This window comes from Theobroma cacao, chromosome 9 (genome assembly GCF_000208745.1).
Source record: "Theobroma cacao cultivar B97-61/B2 chromosome 9, Criollo_cocoa_genome_V2, whole genome shotgun sequence".
In the NCBI taxonomy this organism is placed as follows: Eukaryota; Viridiplantae; Streptophyta; class Magnoliopsida; order Malvales; family Malvaceae; genus Theobroma; species Theobroma cacao.
The window spans coordinates 1,485,953-1,510,223 of NC_030858.1; the positions used below are offsets into that span (position 1 = coordinate 1,485,953).

General features: G+C 36.0%; 5 protein-coding genes across 7 annotated transcripts; all 5 read left to right on the forward strand.

Annotated features, from left to right (window-relative positions):
- LOC18587830 (early nodulin-like protein 1) lies at window positions 1,133-2,281 on the forward strand. Its single transcript, XM_007011847.2, has 2 exons — window positions 1,133-1,627; window positions 1,812-2,281. Exons 1-2 carry the CDS (start codon window positions 1,447-1,449, stop codon window positions 2,162-2,164), a joined length of 534 nt encoding a protein of 177 aa, XP_007011909.2. The 5' UTR covers window positions 1,133-1,446; the 3' UTR covers window positions 2,165-2,281.
- Window positions 3,140-6,497, forward strand: LOC18587831 (APO protein 2, chloroplastic). Its single transcript, XM_007011848.2, has 4 exons — window positions 3,140-3,329; window positions 3,582-3,733; window positions 4,331-4,683; window positions 5,534-6,497. The coding sequence occupies exons 1-4, from the start codon at window positions 3,302-3,304 to the stop codon at window positions 6,363-6,365; spliced, it is 1,365 nt and encodes a 454-aa protein (XP_007011910.2). The 5' UTR covers window positions 3,140-3,301; the 3' UTR covers window positions 6,366-6,497.
- On the forward strand, window positions 7,820-11,259 carry LOC18587833 (1-acyl-sn-glycerol-3-phosphate acyltransferase 1, chloroplastic). 2 transcript variants are annotated; one of them, XM_018127714.1, is made up of 9 exons: window positions 7,822-7,972; window positions 8,084-8,162; window positions 8,248-8,291; window positions 8,648-8,720; window positions 8,992-9,186; window positions 9,296-9,702; window positions 9,875-9,976; window positions 10,324-10,617; window positions 10,885-11,259. In XM_018127714.1, exons 2-8 carry the CDS (start codon window positions 8,120-8,122, stop codon window positions 10,537-10,539), a joined length of 1,080 nt encoding a protein of 359 aa, XP_017983203.1. In that variant the 5' UTR covers window positions 7,822-7,972; window positions 8,084-8,119; the 3' UTR covers window positions 10,540-10,617; window positions 10,885-11,259. The 2 variants fall into 2 exon arrangements, with proteins under 2 accessions (XP_007011912.2, XP_017983203.1); XM_007011850.2 differs by having other exon boundaries at window positions 7,820-8,162; window positions 10,968-11,259.
- On the forward strand, window positions 12,183-18,221 carry LOC18587834 (probable cyclic nucleotide-gated ion channel 5). The gene is made up of 8 exons (XM_007011855.2): window positions 12,183-12,339; window positions 13,148-13,235; window positions 13,361-13,943; window positions 14,922-15,134; window positions 15,354-15,670; window positions 16,364-16,475; window positions 16,597-16,833; window positions 17,318-18,221. The coding sequence occupies exons 2-8, from the start codon at window positions 13,177-13,179 to the stop codon at window positions 18,014-18,016; spliced, it is 2,220 nt and encodes a 739-aa protein (XP_007011917.2). The 5' UTR covers window positions 12,183-12,339; window positions 13,148-13,176; the 3' UTR covers window positions 18,017-18,221.
- On the forward strand, window positions 18,310-23,681 carry LOC18587835 (probable leucine-rich repeat receptor-like protein kinase At1g35710). 2 transcript variants are annotated; one of them, XM_018127347.1, is made up of 3 exons: window positions 18,310-18,993; window positions 19,234-19,375; window positions 22,854-23,681. In XM_018127347.1, the coding sequence occupies exons 1-3, from the start codon at window positions 18,687-18,689 to the stop codon at window positions 22,891-22,893; spliced, it is 489 nt and encodes a 162-aa protein (XP_017982836.1). In that variant the 5' UTR covers window positions 18,310-18,686; the 3' UTR covers window positions 22,894-23,681. The 2 variants fall into 2 exon arrangements, with proteins under 2 accessions (XP_017982836.1, XP_017982837.1); XM_018127348.1 differs by lacking the exon at window positions 19,234-19,375.

Below are 24,271 nucleotides of genomic sequence, written 5' to 3' on the forward strand. Positions count from 1 at the left end.
CACTTATGGTACTTTTATCCTGTTTTGAGGAGTTTGTTTGGGCAACTTTGAACCAAGTTTTTAAGGCACTTTGAGTATAATTTTGGCATTTCTAAAGATGTATAATTGCCTCTTTAAAATGCACTTGATTAAATCATGGAATTGATTTGGAAAGTGGCATGTTTTATGCAAATAAGTTTATTCTAAAACTCCTTCATTTTGCTTGTTCTCCCTTTCGTATTCTATACTTGCTCACTAGGATTTTATATCTCACCTCACGAATATTTGGGGCTTACTAGAGGAGTTTTCTCATATTTGGGGCTTACTAGAGGAGTTTTCTCAAATATATTTTTTTTTTGCTTTTAGATCAATAGATATTTGCTTGGCTTACTAGAAGAGTTTTCTCTTTTTGCTTGTTTTCCCTTCCTTGGATTTTAGTAAGATTTTATATCATATATATTTTTTTGTTTTTAGATCAATAGATATTTGGTTGGCTTACTAGAGGCTTAGTAGAAGAGTTTTCTCTTTGTTAGCGCACGCACGCACGCACACACACACACACACACACACACACACACACACACATATATATATATATATCTTACTGATGTGAGATTTGTGACATTTTACTCTATTTAATTATAACGCTTGTCATGAATCCATGTTTACAACTCAAAAGATATATGTGAGAGGTGGTAGAAAGTTCATATTTATATATACCAAAAACCCAACTCATTTTTTTATTAATGTGAGATTCGTGACATATGATACTCTTTTATTAACTTGATGCAATAACAATTTTACTTTCAAAGTGTTCTTTACAACGATCAAACCTTAATTAACAAGAAAAAAAGATTCCTTTCCTTATCGACGAGATTAAATCGTGTGGGTTTTGACATTCTCCCAATTATAAACCCTTTCACTCAAAATAGTTTTAATGGATGACAGCGTTGGCATTAGCATATTTCATCAATGAAATCACATACCTAATCCCATTTTGAATTAAAGTTCATACAAGAGGAAAACATATGCATGTGCAGCTTGGTATTGACAGCAAGGAAATAAAATCGAAGTCCTAAATAAAGGACCTGCTACTGTTGCTTCAAACTTGCCATCTTTTGCATGGGAAATCAATGCTATCCTCCTTGTACAAGCTTTGATTCCTCAAAACTGCTTTCCAAAACTTCCCTTGTTTGTAGAAACTTCTAAGAATCAAGCGTATCTCAAAGATCACGATATCCTCAAAGGAGGGTTCCTTTCCTTGGAACATTTTTACACCCCCTGAGAATTAAACCAGATTATTTTTCCAATGAACAGACTCTGCAACTACAGTGGGTTTAACACGTGTCATCCATGAAGAGCTTCGGGTACTCCCAAACCTTGAACCTGACGACTATTTAAGTCGCCAAGCCCTACTGGGAAGCATCTGTAAAGTGATTTCCATATTGTAGTTTTCTGCTCTAAGCAATGGCTTCTTTGGGAACTTTGGTCCGACTTTTGGCCATAGGTTTGGTGTTGTTTAGCTTCTGTGAAGCCAAGGAACGTCTTATTGGGGGGAGTGAAGATGCATGGAAGATCCCAGTTAACTCATCGGATTCTCTGAATCAGTGGGCTGGGAAAACCCGTTTCAAAGTTGGCGATTTTCTCAGTAATTATCTCATCTCACATTCTTCATCTGATATCCTCAATTTTTGTTCATTGTTCTTTTTTTTTTATTATTATTTTAGATCAAATTTTCCATGAAAATCCGTCTGGGTTTTCACTAACCAAGCATAAACTTGATTAAATTGTTGAAAACCCTGATCTTCTCTGATCATTTTTCTTGTATGTAGTTTGGAAGTACGACGGCAAGGTTGATTCAGTGCTTCAAGTGACCAAGGAGGACTATGAAAGCTGTAACACATCCAAGCCGATCAAGGAATACAAAGACGGTCACACCAAGGTGGAGCTGGACAAATCAGGTCCGTTCTACTTCATCAGTGGAGCCGATGGTCACTGTCAGAAAGGACAGAAGCTTGTAATCGTTGTCATGTCTGAAAAACATTGGGACCATCCTGATTCCCCTACTCCAACTGCACCTGCTCCGGCACCCGCTAAAAACAGCGCCAGCCTCATCAAGCCACTCAGGGATGGCTTCCTGTTCTTGGGTCTGGCCTCTTTTGAGGTTGCTTTTGCTTTCTTTTGAGAGAGAGAGAGAGACATATGATCTGTCTAGTAGGATTTGCAGGCTGAGAATTCATGTTTGATTTGGTTTGTGATTCGAAGTAACAAAAAGCATGGTTAATTTATGTCTCTTTATCTCCGATCCTTGTTTGATTACAAATTGATTCTGTGATTGATTATGATTTAATTTGAATTTCATGATCTTTGATTCTCCTTTTATCTACTTTTGCATGGTTTTAGTTTACTTGTGAGAGAGCTATTATCATGGGGGAGGGAATAAATTTTGATATTAATTTGATTAACAAAACAATTTAATTTTCCTTATCTGATTGAAATTAACTGTGCATGATTAACGATTTGATTTTGATATGTGAAAAAAAAAATTAAGAAATTAAAAAAGATTTTCATTGATTGATATTTGATCTCTTGCTTAAAAAACAAAATTCGAATTTTTTTTTTCTAATTTTAAAAAAAATTCTATTTACTAAGTTATCACAAAAATTTAATTTGATTTTATGATTTCAATACTTAATAAAAAAAATCTAATTAGTACTTTTTTTGAGAACCTTTTGTTTCTTATGAAAAACATAAATATAAGTAGGAAAAATAAATTATCGTCAGATTTAATGTTTATTAATATTTTTTATTCACGTAACAAATGTGATAATTAACATGATTAATAAATTATGTCAATTGTCATGTGCCACATCAATTTATCAAGTCATATGTTACGTAATATTAGTTAATTTTAAATTTGACTATGGTTAGTTTTGGTAAGATTGAGAATTTGTTTGAGTAAAAATCAAAATTTTACAGGTCGTTTAGTTACAATAAAAGGTGAAGGACTCAATTGATAAATTGGGTATTACATATGGGTTTTTTACTATTTAAACCAAAAAAGAAGATGTTGGGTCAGGCCACGGGAGCCGTAGAACTTTTTATGGGCCGGATTGGGATCCGCCTAAATTTAATGTTAAAATAAAAATACACTAAAAAATATCCTGCAATGGCTGCTTCTGTTCTTCACTGGACCAAGCAGAATCTCTGATTCTCAGTTGAGAGGGTGAGAATTCAGATAACACAAAAGTTACAAAACAAAGCCTGTTATCTTCCCTCTTTGTTAATGAAGCTGATGGTACTGTTGTTGTCAATCTAACAAATGTCAGCTTTCGCTTCATTTCGCTGCTGTAAGCTTTCTGTCCTCTCTCAAAAACACAAACTCCTCATTTGCTTCTTCACTATCTTTGGCTTATCAATTTATGATTTTTTTTCTGGGTTTTTGGAAAATTTACGTTTATTGTCATTAATCGGGAAAAGGGTTTTTGGAGATTAATGAAAGCTTTGCTCTTTTTTTTGTCTCTAGTCGTTTGTCTGTCAGAATACGATTTTTACAGTTTGGTTCTTCAGAGTTTTTTAAGTATATGTAATTCTGGTTTCAGGGGTGGATTGTGGTTCCACGAATCATCTGTCTCATGTTAAATTGGTGCCTTTGCCTCCCGGAATTGGGCCATCGATGCTTTCATACCTCTCGAGAGCGGATTTTCTGAAGCTTAACCTCTATCCAGGCCTTAGTTTGCTTTCTTCTTTGGAGGTGTGCTGCATTTGGCTTTATGTTTTACTTCCCTGTACTCCATATTTGGCTAATTGACTTTACTTCTCTGTACTCCATATTTGGCTAATTGACTTTACTTCCCTGTACTCCATATTTGGCTAATTGACTTACTGTTGAAGTTGCAGTTGTTAAATAATGTAGGTACTTATTGAGAGAATGTGGATGAAGCCTCATTCGTGAACAATAGAATAGTTGATTAAGAAACTAACAGTAGAATAGTCTATTAAAAACTTATACCAGTTGGTAAATGTTTATCCTTATGTAACACATAGCAATAGACTATAGATTTAACTTTTGGCTTAAAATCAGGGCGAATCTTAGGACTTTTTCTTACAGAGTTTTCATTTTTGTTTCAACTTGATTTGGTTAATCATACATCATTTTTCCAAATGACAAGACCAACTGACCAATCAAATTAGTTAATAAATCATTCAAAATAATCTAATTGTAAATGTGGCAGAACTGACAGGCTCCGATGCTTAGCATGTTTATTAGAAGCGAGCAGTTTACGAGGTAATTATTAGTTTCACAAAAATTCTAACAGATTGATATTTTTGGGATTGGTGGTTTCTGCAGCACCGTAGTGGTAAACTAAAACTTCAGTCAGAGCCTAGAGCACCATCAAGAAAGTTTCATCGACCATGTGCATTGGTTGTTAGATGTGATCACCCTCAAAATGCAGACTTTCCTCGTTACTATTCAAGGAAAGAGAAAAAGCCCTTCCCTGTACCTGTACTGGAGCTGAGGCGAGCTGCTAGGGAGAGGGCCAAGAAGAGCAAAGGCCAACCTAAAAAACCAGTTCCACCTCCAAAGAATGGCTTAATTGTTAAAAGCCTGGTACCCCTTGCCTATGATGTGCTGAATGCAAGGGTTACATTAATGAACAATCTCAAGAAACTTTTGAAGGTGGTGAAAGTTCATGCTTGCGGGTAATTTTCTCCTTCTTTTGTGCTTATTTCCCCAGGAACATCCCTGATGTAGGACATAGACAGCCTTGCACCCAGTTATTATTCACAAAAGCATGATGTTTTTAGGGAAAAACCAACCTCTTTTACTATAATGTAACAGTATGAGCCTATGAAATAATGTTTACATTTAGCATCATGAAATTTCTTACTACCAATTTTTCATTTTATTTTTGATCCATCTAGCACCAATTTTTAGAATAAGGTTGACAAGTACCATATATGTCACTTGGTTGTCATATAGGTGCTAGCACTGAAATTTAATGTTCTCACTGAGATTCATTAGTATCCTTGTAATATACCATGGCTGATTACTGTTACCACCTGCTTTTCCTTGTTAATTTTAGATAAGTGGCTTATGATTTATGTAGTGTGCCCTTTTGTATGGGATGCATTTAACACTGCACAAGTTATTTTAGCCAAGTCTAGTAACTTGGTAAGTGATTGGCCAATTCTTGACGCTTTAGTAGTTATTTTAGCCAAGTTCTCGTCTGCACATCTACATGCTTGTAAAGCACTGAGAGAAAGAAAACTCTCATCATTAAAATTGATTGAAAACTTGGAGTGGCAAAAATTTAATCATAAAGACAAGGGGCTTAAAATTTATTAGCGTCCAGTGTCATTAGATGTGTGAAATGTGAATGATCCAACTGCTTGGCTATTCTCGAATGATTCCACACTATGTTTGTTATGTAATTAGACTTAATTTCTTTCTGGTCATAATCAGAGTTCATTAGTTTATCAAAATTAATTTTTAGCCTTGAGTGCGTATAGGAAGTATTTGTATTGATTGTTTAATCTCCACATTTTGCAGTTATTGTAATGAAATTCATGTTGGTCCTGTTGGGCATCCATTCAAGTCATGTAGGGGTCAACATGCTTCCTTCCGTAAGGGCCTCCATGAATGGACATACGCAACTGTTGAAGATGTATTGTTGCCAGTTGATGCCTACCATCTATATGATCGCCTTGGAAAGCGCATTCGTCACGATGAGAGGTTCTCAATTCCTCGGATTCCAGCAGTAGTTGAGCTCTGCATCCAAGCTGGTGTCAATCTTCCTGAATTTCCGACAAAGAGGAGAAGAAAGACAATCATTCGCATTGGGAAAAGGGAATTCATTGATGCTGATGAAAGTGAACTACCAGATCCTGTCCCAGAAGTTCCCTTGAAAGCAATATTGACTGAAATACCGGATCCAGAAGTAGTAGCTCCTTGTGATGAAGAGGAAACTATCTTGCTTGCTGAGGAAACACTCCAAGCATGGGAACAGATGAGGAGAGGAGCCAAGAAGCTAATGAGGATGTATCCTGTGAGGGTTTGCGGATATTGCCCGGAGGTGCATGTAGGTCCTTCTGGACACAAAGCACAGAACTGTGGGGCCCACAAGCACCAGCAACGAAATGGGCAACATGGTTGGCAAGCGGCAGTGCTAGATGACTTGATACCTCCAAGGTATGTCTGGCATGTCCCTGATGTGAAAGGACTGCCATTGCAGCGGGAGCTCAGGTCTTTCTATGGCCAAGCCCCTGCTGTGGTGGAAATTTGCGTGCAGGCTGGTGCTGCTGTGCCTGATCAATATAAACCAACCATGAGGTTGGATATTGGGATCCCCACCAGCCTTAGAGAAGCTGAAATGGTAGTTTGAACCTTTGAGGATCTTCATCCTTTATTCTGTATTCTTAATTTCCATATAAAAATGTAAATTATAATTGAATATTAGCATCAAAAATGAAATGAAATGCAAGGTTCTTTCTATAAGATGGAATGCTTTTTATGATTTTTGTCTCTTGATAAGTTGATAGCTGCACAACCTGACTTGGTGGCATGCTTGGTTTCTCCTCCTCTGTTTGTGCTTAGTAATTAAAAAAAAAAACTTACGAAAAAGAACTTGAAAGAAATATTTGATGTGTTTGTTTTATAATTCCTTGAATGATCAATTCAATCAATTTAAGAAATCTTCATACAGAGATTTTAGGGCTAGAACAGAATACAGGGTAATCCACACATGCATCTTTGCAAGAATTTCTGATAATCCAAAGGAGTCTTGTGCCTCCATAACTTCTGGAACTACTTCAGCCAGTCAACTTCCACGTGTCATTAAACCATAACTTCTCAATGTGGATTCTCCTCGTGTCAATCATCCATTAACTACCTCCTAGTTTTCTTGCCACCCTCATGTTTCCCCTTTAAACCTCCCCCAATAGCAGAAGCAGAGAAAGAGAAGCATCATAAAAACAAGACAAAACGCAGATAGAGAGAAAAGTTGTATGATGCAATATGGCAGGACCCCATCAAGCAGCGCAACATTCAACAGAAGTACTTCACCAGACTAGAAAAGGACCATGTCCTGTGAAAATGGCCGTCGGTGGTTTTGCCATGGCTGCCACCATCGGTTACTTCGTCTTGTGGTCCAAAAAGAAACCTGAAGCCTCTGCCCTCGACGTGGCAAAAGTCACTACCGGTGTTGCCAAGCCTGAGAACACCCATCCACGCTAGTTGACATACCAAGTTCATCATCTTCTTCAATGCATCAGATTCTTCTTTGATACTTTCAAATTTCTTTACTTGTTCTCATCGTTCAAATGGTTTGTTGTAATCCCATTATGATTGAGAACAAACTAGCATTTGTAAATGAATTATGCTGTTCCAGACAGATGGCATAGGATGTTCCTTTCTCTTCGTTTCTATTCATTATTATTAACTTTTTACATAGCAAATCATCCAACTAAGTTTGATTACATTTATCTTTCGTTCAACTACAAGGATTACCACCTTCTTACTTAAATCGTTCTATTCTTATTATTCGACAATAAATCAATGGAAGAAAATCTGAAAAAAAGAAAAGAAAGGAAAATCTGCATACATTTGGTCAAGCCACGGGACCAGATCATCTCTTCACGTCGTAACAAAGCACCATGAACAAGAACACTGGACTACGAAACTGAACTTTGCAGAAAATGGAGCCCAGTAGGAACCTAACTCGGGCTCCAACATTAGTTTGAAGATTCAAGGGTGGGTTGGGTTAGAATTGGGCCTCAAACGATTCCACGTGATGGGACCCAAGGGATCCTGGAGAGGCAGAAAGGTATCAGTTTTTCCAATTAACATCCACCGGAGAAAACAAAGCAGCTCCTGCATTTTTTTTTCCCGCAACATCATCCCAAATCCATTTCCCGCAAAGTTTTTACCACATTTTCCATACAATTCCGCCACAAAGAATCAGTAAGGCAAGAAGAATAATATAAAAACTGGGTATTGGCCTTGAAATTGGCAAATCTATCGCCACTTGCTCCTCCAACTTTCCTTCCCATCACAAAATGTATGAAATGGAAATCTAACGAACTCAACATATATACTTTACAGTTTTAGACACGCCTTCGCATTAACCCAGTCCAATATATGGAGCTCTCTTCCCTCCCTTCCGTTTCTTCTTTCTCGCTATGTAAGATACGTATATCTATACTTCCCATAATTGTATTCGTGTTCATCTTTTTGCATTTATTGGTTCTGCTTTTCCCTTTTTTCAGGTCACCCAAAGCCCAGGAGTTCTGCTACGTTGCCTTTCTTGCCTGTAATTTTAATTTTTTTTAGTGGCTATCTGTTTGGTTGCATAGAAAGTAGAGGGAAAGGTTAGCTGGAACCATTGAAGTTGAGTGAACTTCACGGTTTTTCAATAGAGGAAAAAAACTTAAGCAAAGTTTTAACCTATTATTAATTTGCTTGATGTTTTTCAATTTGAAATGCTTTGATATCTTTCCATCTTTACAGAACATATGCCTGTTTGGTCTATAGAGTTTAGACAGTGTTTCAAGTGGATTCTATGATTGGAGGACGTGTTAGGAATTCGAGAAGAACATTTGTTTTTTTTTTTTTTATATTCTCTGTAATTTGCTTTATGGGAGTGTTCTTAATGTATTGTTTATGCAGTTTTCGAATCGTAAAGGAGCTTACTTTGGCTATTCTCTGTGTAAACGGGCAACTTTGAGAAATTCATGTAACTGTAAGTGAATTTTTACTAAACCTATGTTCTTTATGTTTGATTTAATGCTGTAAAGTGCGGATGCACTGTAAAATTGCTGCAAAATGATTTTTTTTTCCATTTAGGATATCTTTTTGGTATATATTATTGGGTTTAAATTGTTCTTGTAATTTAGTATACATGGGTTATTTGGTGGTGGATACCAAGTGAGGGTTTGTTACTTCATATATGTATAGATAAGTACCTTTACTTCAAAGAGGTTTACAAATTAGCTTTTCTCCTTTCTTTGCAGCTGCTCAAAATAACTTTTTGCGTATTTCAAGGACGCATGATGGTGTATCTCGGTGTTATTTTAATCAAAAGGAAGGTTTAAATAGATCGTATTACAATAGTAAATTACATAACGAGAACAAATTGTCCAGATACATAGTTGCGAGATCTGAATTTGCTGGGACTGGGACCCCTGATGCTGCCTATTCTTTATCAGGTTTTCCTGAAAATCTATTCAGTCATTGACCTATTTTGTTTTATATATATATGAAATTAAATTCTTGCACCCTAACAATTTTATCGATTCGTCAAATTTCAACATGCAGAAATTAAACCGGGTTCAAAAGTTAGAGGAGTATGCTTTTATGCTGTTACAGCAATAGCAGCCATTTTACTTATTTGGTTTATGCTGGTTTTGCATCCCTTTGTGCTCTTGTTTGATCGCTACAGAAGAAAAGCTCAGCATTTTATTGCCAAACTTTGGGCTATGGCAACAGTTGCTCCTTTTTTTAAAATTGAGTTTGAAGGATTGGAGAATCTGCCTCCACAGGATGTTCCTGCCGTATATGTTTCCAACCACCAGAGTTTTTTAGACATCTATACACTTCTAACTCTTGGAAGAAGCTTCAAGTTCATCAGCAAGACGGGGATATTTCTTTATCCCATTATTGGGTGGGCCATGTCTATGATGGGTCTAATTCCATTAAAGCGCATGGACAGCAGAAGCCAGTTGGTATTCCCTCTTCTTCTTTTTTTGTTTTCGTTGTTGCAGTTGTTTCTGCTTAGCATGCCTATGTTGGATGGCAATATAGGAATCTGTTGTAGTAATATCTTTTAGATAGGCAGGTTTTCTTTTACTTTTTCTGAATTATAAATTTGATTTTCTGTTACTGTTGTGCATGTAGGACTGTCTTAAGAGATGTATGGATCTCATCAGGAACGGTGCCTCTGTCTTTTTCTTCCCAGAAGGCACACGGAGTAAGGATGGGAAGCTAGGTGCTTTCAAGGTAAGATCATGCTGGCATTCTTATTGAGTTGCTAAGTAAACTATCAATTGAAACTTATATGTCTTTGGTTTGTGCTCAAGTACCATTGATGAAAAGGTTGATACTTGCCTTGGCCATCTTCTTTACACCCAGTGGGATCATATGCATTATTTTAGATTTATAACGAATGCAATTGTCTTGTACTCAAGCCATTAAATGAATGCACACTGGAATACTTCCGAGCCCCTATCTAATAAAAAGTACTCTCTCCCATATTGATGATAGGTTTGGATTATAGAAAATTTGGAAGATTTTAGAATGCCACTGCTTATTCGAAAGCTCATGTTTGTCTTGATTTTAATGTGCAGAAAGGTGCATTTAGTGTTGCAGCAAAAACTGGAGTGCCTGTCGTTCCTATGACCCTAATTGGCACAGGCAAAATCATGCCTTTAGGACTGGAGGGTGTCATAAATTCAGGATCCGTAAAAGTTGTTATTCACAAGCCGATCAAAGGAAGTGATCCAGAAATATTATGCAATGAAGCTAGAAACACAATAGCAGATACGCTTAAGCATCAATGCTGAGAAACTAGCTGCTATGACCTCTGATTTTATGGCTCAAACTTACTTCTTTGGTGCTGATTTAAGGAACATGATTGAAAGGTACAAAATTTGCCCTTAACTTTATTGGAACTGTGTGTTTTATTTTTTTTTGGCAAATAAAATGTGATTTGTGCCATCTTTTGACCCATCTCTCCGATTTTGGACTTCTCTTTATGAAGCTGGACGCTAATAAGCACTCCATTATAAAGCTCTTAGGGATGGGATTGATAAAATATTATTGACATCAGGATGTTGTGTTTTTTCTTCAATTATGCTCTGTTCTATGCTCTGAACAAAACTTGCTCATGCTGAACCCTTTTTCTGCAGGGTTTACAATTCTGAAAATAGCACCATTTAGTTATACATGATCAGCTGCTGGCTTTTAATCACTTTCACTTTGCACCTAACAGTTTAGGCTCTTCGAGATTGTATCTGGGACCATTACATCCTATGTTTCCGACTGGCAGTAACAACTAACAAGACGGCCAATCTACCGGCTTAAGTTGGCATCAAAATTTTCTTCTATGTTGACGTCCTGCGGTTTGTGGCCATTCTGGAATAAGAGTCTGAAAAGGAATTTTGCTGTACCGGGATAGAACTTGGTTGTGTATTATTTTGTCAAAAACTACCTGCATCTGGGTGCTGCAAAATTAAAAGATAAAACTATTCTGAAGAGGTCATTCTCATGTCTCTTTTCTTTCATTCCTTCTTGTTTATACAAATGCAATGGCGGCTGGCTATTTACAAACTCTGGACCTGAAACTTATAGCTGAAGCTGTACACGGAGACAAGGTCAAGGGGGTTGGAGGCCGAAGTGGGAGTCCTGCAAGGCTGTGCCAACTCTACCTGAGTTGGCTTAATACCTTTGACCACGTTGATCTCTACACCAGATTTTGATTCATCTAATTCTTTGTTTATATCATTTTAAGAAAATTCCATCAAAAGAAATAAAGAAAGCAAATAAATTCCGTCAAAAGAAATAAAGAAAGCAAGAATCTGTAATAGTCTCAATCTGATTAATCAAATGCAGAAGATTTTAGAAAAATAAAGCATATCCTTTCTGCCAAACAAAAATTTTATCAAACCTTATATACATATATATATATATATATTAAAATCTTTTTTAATTTTCATAATTTTTAGCCGCTCGAAATATATAAATTCAATAGTAAAATAGGTTTATATAACGTGAAATATGTATGTACTATCATTAATTTCTAAAATGTCAATTGATATATATTAAAATTTATCAAATTTTTTATTAATGTGAGACTTTCATGAGAAATACTATGCTCAAAATAGATTTAAATTAAAATGGGTATTTTTCTTTTATAGATAAGAGTCAGTGCAGCAAGTAAGAAATATCGATTTTTCTTTACTTAATAAATAAGATATATGTAAATATATATATATATATATATATATATATGTAAAACTAACGCAGATAAAGAAAAATAAAATTAAAAAACCAAAAAAGAGGTAAAGGCACGGGTAACGGGTTTCGATTTGGGGACGTCAAAAGCGACAGCCAATAAAACTGACAGCAGAGGGTCAAATAAGTCATTTCGTAAATTTGACTCGCTTTCTTCTTCTTGGCCTTTCTTGGTAAATGATATTTTCATCTTCATCTTTCTTTTTCCCACTTTCTTCTTCTTCTTCGTCTGCTTCTTCTCTCCTCTTCTTCAGTGGCGCCTAATTGTAAATCTATCTTTATTTCTTGTTTTTAATTTTATCTGTAAGTTTTTAAATTCAATTTTTGAAGTAAAAGCTTCAAGGATTTCTGTAAGTATTTGCTTTCTCTCTTCTCAATTTATTTTTATTTAATATTATTTCTTTTTCTTTTTTGTGCATTCTTAATTTTGTTTTCTAGCTTGAATGTTTTCTGGATTTTTTTCTTAGGTTTAATGTAAAAATTATGCATTTTTTTTTTTATAGTTTGATTCTGATGAATTGAAGTTTGAACTGAGAACTTCCAATCTAGGAGTTCACTTTGCTTCTCTAATTAGTTGTTTTACTGCGTTTTAGTGCATGTTACATTCGATTAAGCGGTCAACTACGGGGAGATAATTTGATTCTTTAAAAGACTGGAAATGTTGAGAATACTAGAAAAGAAAAGTGAATCAATGAGTCAAGTTTTAGAGCCAGTTTTTAGGGATCGGGTTATATAGATGGAGACTTTAATCAATTTCTAGCAATTTAAGTTACTAAAGATAGAAGAATTAGGAAAGTGGGAAATTTTTATTGAAACTAAGGTTGTTGCTTGATTAATAGATGAAAAGATAATATTAGTGGCTTTTTGGTAACTGGAGAAGAGACGTGTGTTAGTTAAAGTTAGGTTTGTCTTCTAAAGAGTGAGATTAGAGGCATTTGGTTTATTGAAATTCAAAGAAAAAGATGATAATTTGTGCTGTTGAGAAACATCAACTAGTTCATTAATTGACTCCCTATTCTATTCATGCATTGAAATTGTGACTAATGGCCTTGCATTTTCTGGCATTTTAGCTGCTTAACTGCTGATCTTAGACTGGTATCCGAGCAACTGGTGCTAATTGGTTAGCTCTTGATTGATTTCTCTTTGTTTGGATTGCAGGATGTATTTATGTGCTTAATTGCAAAAAAATGTTTGATTGTGGTTATAAAGCTCAGTACATGAGTGGTCAGAGGGAGAAGTTTGTCAGGTATTGAAAGCACTATTCTAAATATTCTTTTATGCACTTCTCTCTCTCTCTCTCATGTGGTCACAGGGATACGTTTTTAAAGTGAAGGCTTATAATCTTTAAGTTTTACTTTCTATTTTCTCTAGGTTGGATGACTTGGACTCTAGATTGTCATCACCCTCTGATGCAGGATTGAAAAAATGTGGATTTAACATTGAGGGATTCAATCGTTCTGGCCATGCAAACAGTACAACATCTAGGTCTTTCAAGAGAGGGATCAGAAAGGGATCTGAAGGACTTAAGTCAATTGGTCGCTCTCTTGGATTTGGGGTTTCTCGAGCAGTATTTCCAGAGGATCTTAAAGCATCAGAGAAGAGGATTTTTGATCCTCAGGATAAATTCCTCTTGCTTTGCAATAAATTATTTTTCGTATCATGTATTCTGGCTGTATCGGTGGACCCTCTATTTTTTTATCTTCCAGTTATTAATAATTCAGAAAATTGTCTCATGATGGATAAAAAATTAGCAGTCACGGCAACAACTCTGCGGACAATTATTGATGCTTTCTATCTTATGCGCATGGCTCTCCAGTTCCGTACTGCTTATATTGCTCCATCATCTCGGGTTTTTGGACGAGGTGAACTTGTGATAGATCCTGCACAAATAGCCAAGCGATACTTGCAGCGATATTTCATCATTGATTTTCTAGCTGTGCTTCCGTTACCACAGGTCTTAAAAGTTGTTTCCCTTAGTATTTAAAACCTGAAGGCTGCATATTTTCCCTGTTCTAATGCATGTAGCTCTCTGTTTCTTGCATTATATCCTTCTTTCTTTATTTTCTTCTTTGTGAGCGACAAGCATATTTTATTATGATTTCTGTGGGAGTTAAATCCATCTGATGTCGTAGTGTTGTTCATTCTTTATTCTTGTTTTGCCTGTTATTTGTTCTTTATGAGAATTAACTTTTTTTCTATACATGCTGCTTTCTGTTATATTGACACACTCTTTACTGCATGTATTCTATCACTTAAAGTGGGAAACACATGAGCAGGTTGATGTTTTATTTTGCATGGCAGATATGTGCTCTGGGATAATATTTTTTTCATTACATTTTTTTCCTTCTGCCTATCAATTTTGCATTTTGGAGAACATCTAGTATTTCTTCCATAAATATTTATGTATGCGTGATGAGTGTTTATGTATTCAACTATATCAACTAGCAAAAGTATTGTTATAAAGTCTTTAAGATTCATAGAGTTAGTAATGATATCATCAAGTACAATAGGAGTTAGTGGCAATGTTCAATACTGGTGGATCTATGGCCTGCCATCTTGTCTGTCTTTTGAATTTCTGGCTTGCTGAAGGAAATAAGTGATGGTGTTAATTCACATCTTTTGAAGTAAGCCCTTGCGCACTTTAGTACAAGGCCAATTTAAATATTCTTAAGTTCCTAATACAGAATGGGTATAACCTGCATAGGATTTTTCAGTGAAAAACTGGCAGAAAAGTGTTGTCCTCTAACTGCTTAATATGTTGATTATGAATGTTCAGGCTAGATTATATGTCCATTATTATATTAGGGAGGGATGGTTTCCTATACTTAAGGAATAATGTCAATGAGCTGTCATTGTGGCATGGCGTCCTAGTTGCAACTTGGCTGGTCAAAAGCATCTATAGCTTTCTCATTATTTTTGTTCATATATGCAGATTATTGTTTGGAGATTTCTTCATAGTTCAAATGGTTCAGATGTACTTGCAACAAAACAGGCCTTGTTTTTTGTTGTCTTGCTTCAGTACATCCCTAGATTTCTTAGAGTTGTACCCTTAACATCAGAAATGAAAAGGACAACTGGTGTCTTTGCTGAAACCGCTTGGGCTGGAGCTGCATATTATTTGCTATTATATATGCTTTGTAGTCATGTAAGTGCCTAATTAAATTGTCTTTATTTCACTAATGAAACCTGCTGTTAATTGTTCTCCACCCTGTTTGTTTTGATGCTAGCTGAGCAGGTCTTTCTTGCTAATTTTGATCTCTGGGGCTCAATTTTCACCTAATAACCTGTTCTAGCCCTGTTATGCAAATATGGTTACTCAAGTAATTACTTTTTGATCTGTGTTTCTGTTGGATGAATGTTTCAGATAGTAGGGGCATTCTGGTACTTGTTAGCTGTAGAACGAAATGACACATGCTGGCGGCGGGCTTGTAGGGATAGTGGTAGTGATAAATGCAATAAAGATTTCTTGTACTGTGGGAATCAGCAGATGGAAGGTTATAGCACATGGGCTGGCATGAGAAGCTCTGTTCTTAGTGATAAGTGCCCTGCAGATGACAATAATGATAATCCTCCTTTTGATTTTGGAATCTTCACTAACGCTTTGTCATCTGGCATTGTCTCATCAACAAATTTTTTTTCAAAGTACTGCTACTGTTTATGGTGGGGTCTACAGAACTTGAGGTGGGAAAACACATTCCTTTTAAGTGCTGATTGAGATATATAAAATAAGAAAAGAAAAATAGTGGTGGATTCAGTGATATGATAATTTGTAGTGTGTGTCGGGTTATGCTGAAACAGATAGTTGCATTCATATAAGACATTGATAATTATATATTTACCATGATTGCAGGTGACAAAGTTTATTGGTAGTACTGCATTGAATAATCTTTACAAAACTATTTTCCTGAAAGAGAATTGGAAGGCACTACTGTGGAAAGTTTTCATACCTTCTTGGGGAATGGATATGAAATAGATGCACTCTAGGTTATGTTTTCAGTTTATCTATTATTTGTTAACAGGGACTTGGATGTTAAACTCCTTGTTTAAAAACTTAATGCATCTTGTCTGTAGTCTTGATGGTTAGACATTCTCAGATATCTACACGTATAAATTATTTTCTTGTGCTAATCTTGCATGCTTATGCAATTTTCTAAAGGACATATTAATTCAAGAAAACAGAAAATGTGCTGTTTGACATTAAGGCATTTGTATTAACTGTCCTTTAAAATTGTATCTTATATATCTTGCCAAAATGAATTAAATATGTAATTAATGCATATATTTGTTTGATGTTTTTTTGTGTAAAATTAAACTATCCGTTTTAACATTGCTGATTACTAATATTCTTCTGTATTTTCTTTAATCTCTCTGCAGTACCCTTGGCCAGGGGCTTCAAACCAGCACCTATCCTGGAGAGGTTATATTCTCCATAGCACTTGCAATTTTTGGACTCATCCTCTTTGCGCTTCTGATTGGAAACATGCAGGTGAATTTTGGACTTCATCCCATGCATTGTCATTTAATTACTAAGTTGATACTGTCGAAGCACTCTGTTGACTGATCCAATGGTGTTCTGACATTGTGGTTGTTTTCAATCTTGTAAACAGACCTATCTTCAGTCTCTCACCATTCGGCTAGAAGAAATGAGGATCAAAAGGCGTGACTCAGAACAGTGGATGCATCACCGTATGCTTCCCCAGGACCTTAGGGAACGGGTAAGACGTTACGACCAATATAAGTGGTTGGAAACACGTGGTGTTGATGAAGAAAACTTGGTTCAGAGCCTTCCAAAGGATCTGAGGAGAGATATTAAGAGACACCTCTGTCTGGCTTTGGTTAGAAGGGTAAGTTCTTGTCCTCTTCTCCTATTCATATCTTTCCCGTATTCATTTTCTTCTTTTGTCTTTGGTTTTTGGTGTCTTCCTTATTGGCAGTCCTGAGAAATACAAGTTCTGGATTGTTCGTATAATGGGTTACCTTGACAATCATCTTTCCCTTGGTTTTTTCTATTCTTGTTTGAAAGCATGTAGAGTATATCTTTTCCTCAAAACATAATTCTAAATTTTGCATTATATATAAATGATTAGTAGTCTGTAGTAATTTTTGTTTGGTTGTCTCAGAAGTTTTTCTGCTCTTATATGATGATCTCGATTCGGTTCTTTTTTTGCGTATAAAGCTGTTCTTTATCTTCAATTGCCTTTTCCTTTCCTCCCGTTATTTTTTTGGGATGACCCTTGCTTCCAGCAGGATTGGTCCTTTCCAACTGGCCTTAATATTGTATAGTTATGGTACCATGCTGCTTGATAACTGCTTTGCTTCGTCTTGTAGGTTCCTCTATTCGAGAGTATGGATGAGAGGTTGCTTGATGCCATTTGTGAACGGCTTAAACCATGCTTGTTTACTGAGAGCACTTACATAGTTCGAGAGGGGGATCCAGTCGATGAGATGCTTTTCATCATTCGTGGCCGGCTTGAGAGTGTAACAACAGATGGTGGGAGGAGTGGGTTTTTCAACCGCAGTTTGCTGAAAGAAGGAGATTTCTGTGGAGAGGAACTTTTAACTTGGGCATTGGATCCCAAATCTGGTGCTAACCTTCCATCATCTACTCGAACAGTGAAGGCTTTGACTGAGGTTGAGGCTTTTGCCCTAATAGCTGAGGAGTTGAAGTTTGTTGCCAGTCAATTCAGGCGTCTCCACAGTAGACAGGTGCAACATACCTTCCGTTTTCACTCACAGCAGTGGAGGACCTGGGCAGCTTGCTTTATCCAAGCCGCTTGGCGGCGTTATTCCAAGAGGAAGAATATGGAGCTTCGTAGGAAGGAAGAAGAAGAAGCAGAAGGGATGGATGGAACCCGCAATAACAGTGGTGGAGGTTCATACAGCCTTGGTGCCACTTTCTTAGCTTCCAAGTTTGCAGCAAATGCACTTCGTGGTATCCATCGGAATCGGAATGCTAAGAGTGCAAAGGAGTTGGTGAAACTACAAAAGCCTCCGGAGCCTGATTTTACTGCCGAAGATGCAGATTGATTTGTTAAAATGCTGTTACTTTGATCTAAATTGTATTCGCTTGGCAGATCTAAAAACAATGTATAATATCACACACATTCCGGTTTGGAATAGGAGTTGTTAAGGCTTGCTGGAGAAATGTTATGACTGTAAAGCTTGCTAGCTGCTTTATTATGCCTACGGATTCCCATTTCTCTAACCAAGTATAGCTGAGAATATTAAGGCCTCTTATCATGTTCCAATTGTAGGGAAAGGGCGTTTCAATGATTGCACGTGTGAAGAAACATATGATGTGTGCCCCCGGATCATCATATGGAAAAGCCATCCTTGCTAACGAACAACATTTTTTCCAACGTTGGATGTTGACGGAATTGCTTGTAATTAATCTTCTGTGTCTCATTAGTTCTGATGTGATAGGATTTAAATGGAATCCGACCCTACCTCGGACCAAGATTAGTAAGAATGAAGCACCACCATATCTTCCAGCCCCACAAACACCCCGTGTTCACGAAGATATTTGAAAGAGTAATGAAAATGAGTAGTGTACATTTTCCACGGAGGGAAGACTTTGACTTCCCAAGTGAAAGGATTCCCTCGTTTCCTCTAAATACTACTTCTTCATTCAGATTCTGCGTAACAATTTGCCATTTGAAGTTCATTAGAACCAAAACCTGCTTCTGCAATCAAAGATATGGTACTCTTGTTGATCAGACAATCATCTTTGTCCTTCCGAGTCTCGTTCTTCTTCACCCTCCTGCTGCTTTCTTCTTTCCATGTCTTCGTTTCTGTCTCTGTTTCAAATTCTTCAATTCCTAGAGATGAATCAACAGGAGTGAAGGAAGCGAATGCTCTTCTTAAGTGGAAGGCTAGTCTTGATCATCAAAGTCAGTCTGTCCTGTCTTCTTGGGTTGGAAATGACACTTGCTACTGGATTGGGATCATTTGTGACAAGTCTGGAAGGGTTAGCCACTTGAACCTTTCAAACTCCGGTTTAATAGGTACACTTCATGATTTTAGCTTCTCTTCTTTCCCTGAACTTGCTGTTCTTGATCTATGGAACAATTCTCTCCGTGGAATTATTCCATCCGATATCGGCAATATATCTAAACTAACCTATCTCGACTTGTCTGTCAATTATTTTTTTGGAAATATACCTTTTGAAATAGGAAAGTTAAGGTCTCTTTCTCAGCTCTATTTAGAAAATAACATTCTGACAAGTTCAATCCCTCTTTTTATAGGAAACTTGACAAACCTGTCCTTTCTTTACTTGTTCAGAAATAAGCTCTCTGGTGCTATACCTCAACAAGTTGGAATGTTGAAATCTCAACAAGTTTCGAGATGCTGGTCTTTTTTCTCCTTTTCTGGTCCACTATTTTCCAGGTAGTTAACAGTATTGTCTTGTTGAGTTATTTTGCAAATTTACGATATCTTTAGGCAAGTTTAATGCGGTAATACAGATGAAGGACCCATTGAGTCAAGCATTCAAAAAAAAAAGGACTTGATATGAGAAGCTGATGAGTTGAGTGCCATTTTCAGGCCTAATTGGCCCCGAGTTTTACCACGGTGACTCGCTCCAACATGACTCATCATCTTTAGATAACCATTCAACCTAACATATATGCTCCTTTTGGCAACATAACCCTCTCCACATCTACCACACCTTCCATCACGCTCGTCGGACTCTCATCACAAACCTCTTCCTCTCCTACGCCGCTATCGCCGAGACAAAGCCCTCGCAACACATTCACCAATTCAAACGGCGTTGTGTTGCAATCTGACGATGTGAAGGGGTTCTGCATAGAGGCTTGAATCAGTGCATTGAGTTGCTTGTTGAGGTTGCGTTGAACTGCAATACCCCAGCCCAAATAATATTTGGACTGAAGTATTAACATAAAAAAAAAAAAAAAACAGTAACAGATACGCCTTTACAAATAATTGGGCCTAAATTACTTTCTTATGCTGAAGTTATTAAAATTTCATTAGGGTTAATATAAATATACTATTTGAACATAGGCGGTCACCTTAATGTGAAAAACCTAAAACTATATACTTTTACATAGGATTTGGGGATTTTCAAGAACAACTTGAAGGATAAGCATTCAAAGGTTGCTTCTAGATCGATCATTACAAGGTGAGTAAAATCCTCTTTTAAATCGAAGAAAAATATGTTATTGATTTACAAAAATTTGGATTGAAATTGAAAAGGAAAATCTGTTTGTAGCATCAAGTATCATGCACTGTAGAGTCACTTTGAGTCTAATTATGAAATGATTTATGGAGTTTCACTAGTTGAGTTATATACGGTTGGAAAGCTACATAACTCTATTTTTTAACATATAAAATGGAAGTGGATTCCGAGTTTTTTATGCAAAGATATGATTTTTTTTTTTTGTAAAGACAGTGCAAACTGCCTGACAGCAATGCCAGAGGCAATTTCAAAAATTTTCTGCACTTTTCCTATAGTGAAAGAAGTTTTGAGATTTATAAGGATAGAAAGCTTATCAAGTCTAGTTTCCAACGCACTAAACGAATCTCATTTTCGAGTTTCATAGCTTAAGATATGGTTATTTTACTAAATGATGTGCAAGCTACTAGATTTCTGATTTAGGAGAGTTTGGATTATTTTGTGTAGTTTTGGATAATAAATAAACTTTAGAGAGTTAGATGATTGCTACTATATTTAAATGATTATTATTAGGCTTTTGAGTATTTTGGAAGGAAGTGAGTTTGTTAGAATGAAGGGAGGTAAGTATATCTTCACACACCTTGTTTCGAAATTATCGTATATGTATATTTCTTAAATGAATTAAATGTTTTATTTAATTATTTAAGTATATTGAAAATAAAGTCAAGTATATGATTATCTTCTGTTTTGAGCTTAATAATATGATGAATATTGACTTATGAATGATTTGGTTTACTCATGTGATGGAAAATTGGATTTTCAAATGATTTGAGTTTTACATATGATGAATATTATTCTATGAATACTTTGATTGATTTATGTGATGAATATCAATTTATGAACGAAAGAAAACTTTTGATCATCTTTAAAGAATGTTTTAAGAGCTACGAAATAATCACTAAAAAGTGGGATAATCAACACCAAAACTAGTTCTATGGCCCTACTAACGAGATATAATAGTTAGCAAACGGCCTTATTAATGAGATATAATAGTTAGTAACGATCATGAAAATGATTAGTCAATACAGCCCTTGTCATAGGATATAATAGTGACAGTAACTAAGATAATGAAACTTTACGAATTTAAAAGATTGAATCTATGATTTGCTAGAATGATATTTCAAAAATGATATATGATGATCAATGATTTAAAAACTCACAATGTTATCCATTTTTGTATATAATGATTCTTTAACTATTTGGAAGCATGATTTATTGAAATGTCCTTAAATGATCTATATGTTATATTGAAAACAATGCTTGATCCGGTAAGGTGTGTGTGGCTATACTTGCTGAGCCGTGGTTTGCTTATTCTTTTATTATATTTTTCAGACGACTAAATATATGAACCTTAAGATCATAGGAGCTAAGAGAATAAATTGAGAAGTTTGTCCTAGTGTCAAGACATTGTTAGCTTCTTTGAAACACATACTATATATAATGGATATTTAAGTTTCTAGATGTTTATTTATTTTTCTTGGAGACGTTAGTCAAATCTTAATCATTAATTATACCAATATGTTGGAATAGAATCATTATTACGACTTTAAATTTTGGACTATTTCAAGTATGATGAAAGGAAAGGCTTTGTATTACTTTGGGACCTAGTCTCAAGGTAATATGACCATGTCAGGATTGGGGAATGACAAGAATGGTTTTCTCTTAGGGGATAAGGAGACAAAGGGAGAGGGGGGAATATGAGGAACGGATGAAAAAATAAGTGTGGATGTATAGAAGAAAGAATTGGAGGGAAAAAGAGCTAGTCGTCACGCTCAAGTGAAAAGAAAGAGAAAAAGAATTATGAAAACTGTTTAATCCTTTAAAAACAAACACATAATAGATGTAGAGGTAAAATAGGTATGAAATTCATCTCACATAATTGAGCAAAGAGTAATTAATTAAACGGTATGGTAGAATGGAGTGTCCATTTTCAATATTAATGGATAAGAAGTGAATTATAGTCAAAAGTCATGATGGTAAGGATATATGAATGATGTTGTTATAAAGTATGTAAGACTCGTAGAGTAAGTATTGAATTAAGCCCTTGAACACATGCAGTGCAAGGTTTAAATATTCCAAATTCCTAATACAGAATGGATACAACCTGCAAAGGTTCTTTTTCAGTGAAAAAAACTGGCAGAAAAGTGTTGTCCTGTCGCTGCTTGATTATGAATGTTCAAGGTCGATTATACGTGTATTATTATATTAGGGAGGGATGGCTGCCTATACTGATTGTTGTTTGGAGATTTCTTCATAGTTCAAATGGTTCAGATGTACTGGCAACAAACACAGGCCGTGTTTGTTGTTGTATTCCTTCAGTTCATCTCTAGATTTCTTAGAGTTGTACCCTTAACATCAGAAATGAAAATGACAGCGGTCGTTTTTGCTGAAACTGCTTGGGCTGGAGCTGCTTGTCATTTGCTATCATATATGCTTTGTAGCCATGTAAATGCCTATTAAATTTGTGTCTTTGTTTCACTAATGAAGTCTGTTGTTAGTTGTTCTCCACCCTCTTTGTTGTGATGCTATATGAACCGGCCTTTCTTGCTAATTTTGATATTTGGTGTACAATTTTCACTTTTTAACCTGTTCTAGCCCTGTTCTTATGCAAATATGGTTACTCAAGTAATTAATTTTTTATCTGTCTTATTGTTGGATGAATGTTTGAGACAGAAGGGGCATTCTGGTACTTGGCAGCTGTAGGACGAAATGATGCATGCTTGATTCCAGCAATTTATGGCGTGCAATATGGAGTACGCCAGGCTGGAAATTAGTCTTTCACCGTGTTAAAGGAAAAAGAAGAAGGTTATGCCTCAAGTTGGAATTGACTCCATAAAGTGGACTCACTGAAACATTGCAGAATTCTCCACCAAAACGTGCAATTTGCAGTATTGACTACGCTAGTGGAAAAGATCAAGAAGACTTGAATGCCGGAACTAGCTTCTTTGCACCGACAATAAGCTACCTAAAAGCAAATAGGATTGCAGAACCCCAACTTCACTTCAGTGAACTCAAGACAAGTTAGTTTACCAAGTCTCTGTAATCTTTTCCTGCTAAATGTTTGGTTTCCATTAGAATTTTCTATATGCTGATTCCAATTCTAATTTCCTGTTGAAAGTCAAGGCTGGGGATAGAATTTGGCACTAAACGAAAAATTTGTATGGGGTCCAAGAACAAATATTATAATGTAGAAGCTATATGAACCGGTCTTTCTTGCTAATTTGGTCTCTGGGGCAAAACTTTTTGACCTAATAACCTGTTCTAGCCCTGTTCTTACGCAAATATGGTTACTCAAGCAATTATTTTTTGATCTGTATTTTTATTGGATGAACGTTTTAGGTGGTAGGGGAATTCTGATACTTGGTAGCTGTAGATGTACATGCTGGCAGAAGTGATAAATGTAAAAATAATTTCCTCTACTGTGGGAAGCAGCAGATGGACGGTTATAGCATATGGGATGGCATCGGAGATTCTGTTCTTAATGATTAGTTCCCAGCAGCTGACAATAATGATAATCCTCCCTTTGATTTTGGAATCTTCACTCAGGCTTTGTCAAAAATGTTAATCAAACGGAAATATAACTTATTTTCATATTTTGTTTCCATAATAGACTAATATAACTACATATATTATATGAGAGCATAAGTTAAAGTATTGCACGGATCCATAAACATATAAATATGTAGTATAATTATATGTTTCTGACTAATCAATTGTAATTAGCAATGGTAATCCTTAATCTAAGTAAAATACTAAATAATTCAAATGAGTTTAAACATAACAAATTTTGTCCTTAGAGCTCATATTCTTTATCCAAGCTGCTTGGCGGCGTTATTCCGAGAGGAAGAGCATGGATCCTTGTAGGATGGAAGAAGAATCAGCAGAAGGGACGGATGGAACCCGCAATAACAGTCCACTTTCTTAGCTTCCAAGTTTGCAGCAAATGGACTTCGTGGTATTCATTAAAATCGGAATGTTAAGAGTGCAAAGGAGTTGGTGAAACTACAAAAGCCTCCTGAGCCTGATTTTACTGTTGAAGACGCAGATTGATTTGTTAAAATGCTGTTACTTTGATCTAAATTGTATTCGAT

Coding starts and splice junctions, on each gene's coding strand:
- LOC18587833 (XM_007011850.2), top strand. CDS start 8,120: ATGGAGCTCTCTTCCCTCCCTTCCGTTTCTTCTTTCTCGCTAT. Junction 8,163..8,247: donor CGTTTCTTCTTTCTCGCTAT/GTAAGATACGTA, acceptor CCCTTTTTTCAG/GTCACCCAAAGCCCAGGAGT. Junction 8,721..8,991: donor TTTGAGAAATTCATGTAACT/GTAAGTGAATTT, acceptor CTTTCTTTGCAG/CTGCTCAAAATAACTTTTTG.
- LOC18587834 (XM_007011855.2), top strand. CDS start 13,177: ATGTTTGATTGTGGTTATAAAGCTCAGTACATGAGTGGTCAGAGGGAG. Junction 15,671..16,363: donor TGGGGTCTACAGAACTTGAG/GTGGGAAAACAC, acceptor ATCTCTCTGCAG/TACCCTTGGCCAGGGGCTTC. Junction 16,834..17,317: donor GTCTGGCTTTGGTTAGAAGG/GTAAGTTCTTGT, acceptor TTCGTCTTGTAG/GTTCCTCTATTCGAGAGTAT.
- LOC18587830 (XM_007011847.2), top strand. CDS start 1,447: ATGGCTTCTTTGGGAACTTTGGTCCGACTTTTGGCCATAGGTTTGGTG. Junction 1,628..1,811: donor CAAAGTTGGCGATTTTCTCA/GTAATTATCTCA, acceptor TCTTGTATGTAG/TTTGGAAGTACGACGGCAAG.
- LOC18587831 (XM_007011848.2), top strand. CDS start 3,302: ATGTCAGCTTTCGCTTCATTTCGCTGCT. Junction 3,330..3,581: donor TTTCGCTTCATTTCGCTGCT/GTAAGCTTTCTG, acceptor TTCTGGTTTCAG/GGGTGGATTGTGGTTCCACG. Junction 3,734..4,330: donor GTTTGCTTTCTTCTTTGGAG/GTGTGCTGCATT, acceptor TGGTTTCTGCAG/CACCGTAGTGGTAAACTAAA.
- LOC18587835 (XM_018127347.1), top strand. CDS start 18,687: ATGGTACTCTTGTTGATCAGACAATCATCTTTGTCCTTCCGAGTCTCG. Junction 18,994..19,233: donor TTCAAACTCCGGTTTAATAG/GTACACTTCATG, acceptor CTCTTTTTATAG/GAAACTTGACAAACCTGTCC. Junction 19,376..22,853: donor TCTGGTCCACTATTTTCCAG/GTAGTTAACAGT, acceptor TGTTTGAGACAG/AAGGGGCATTCTGGTACTTG.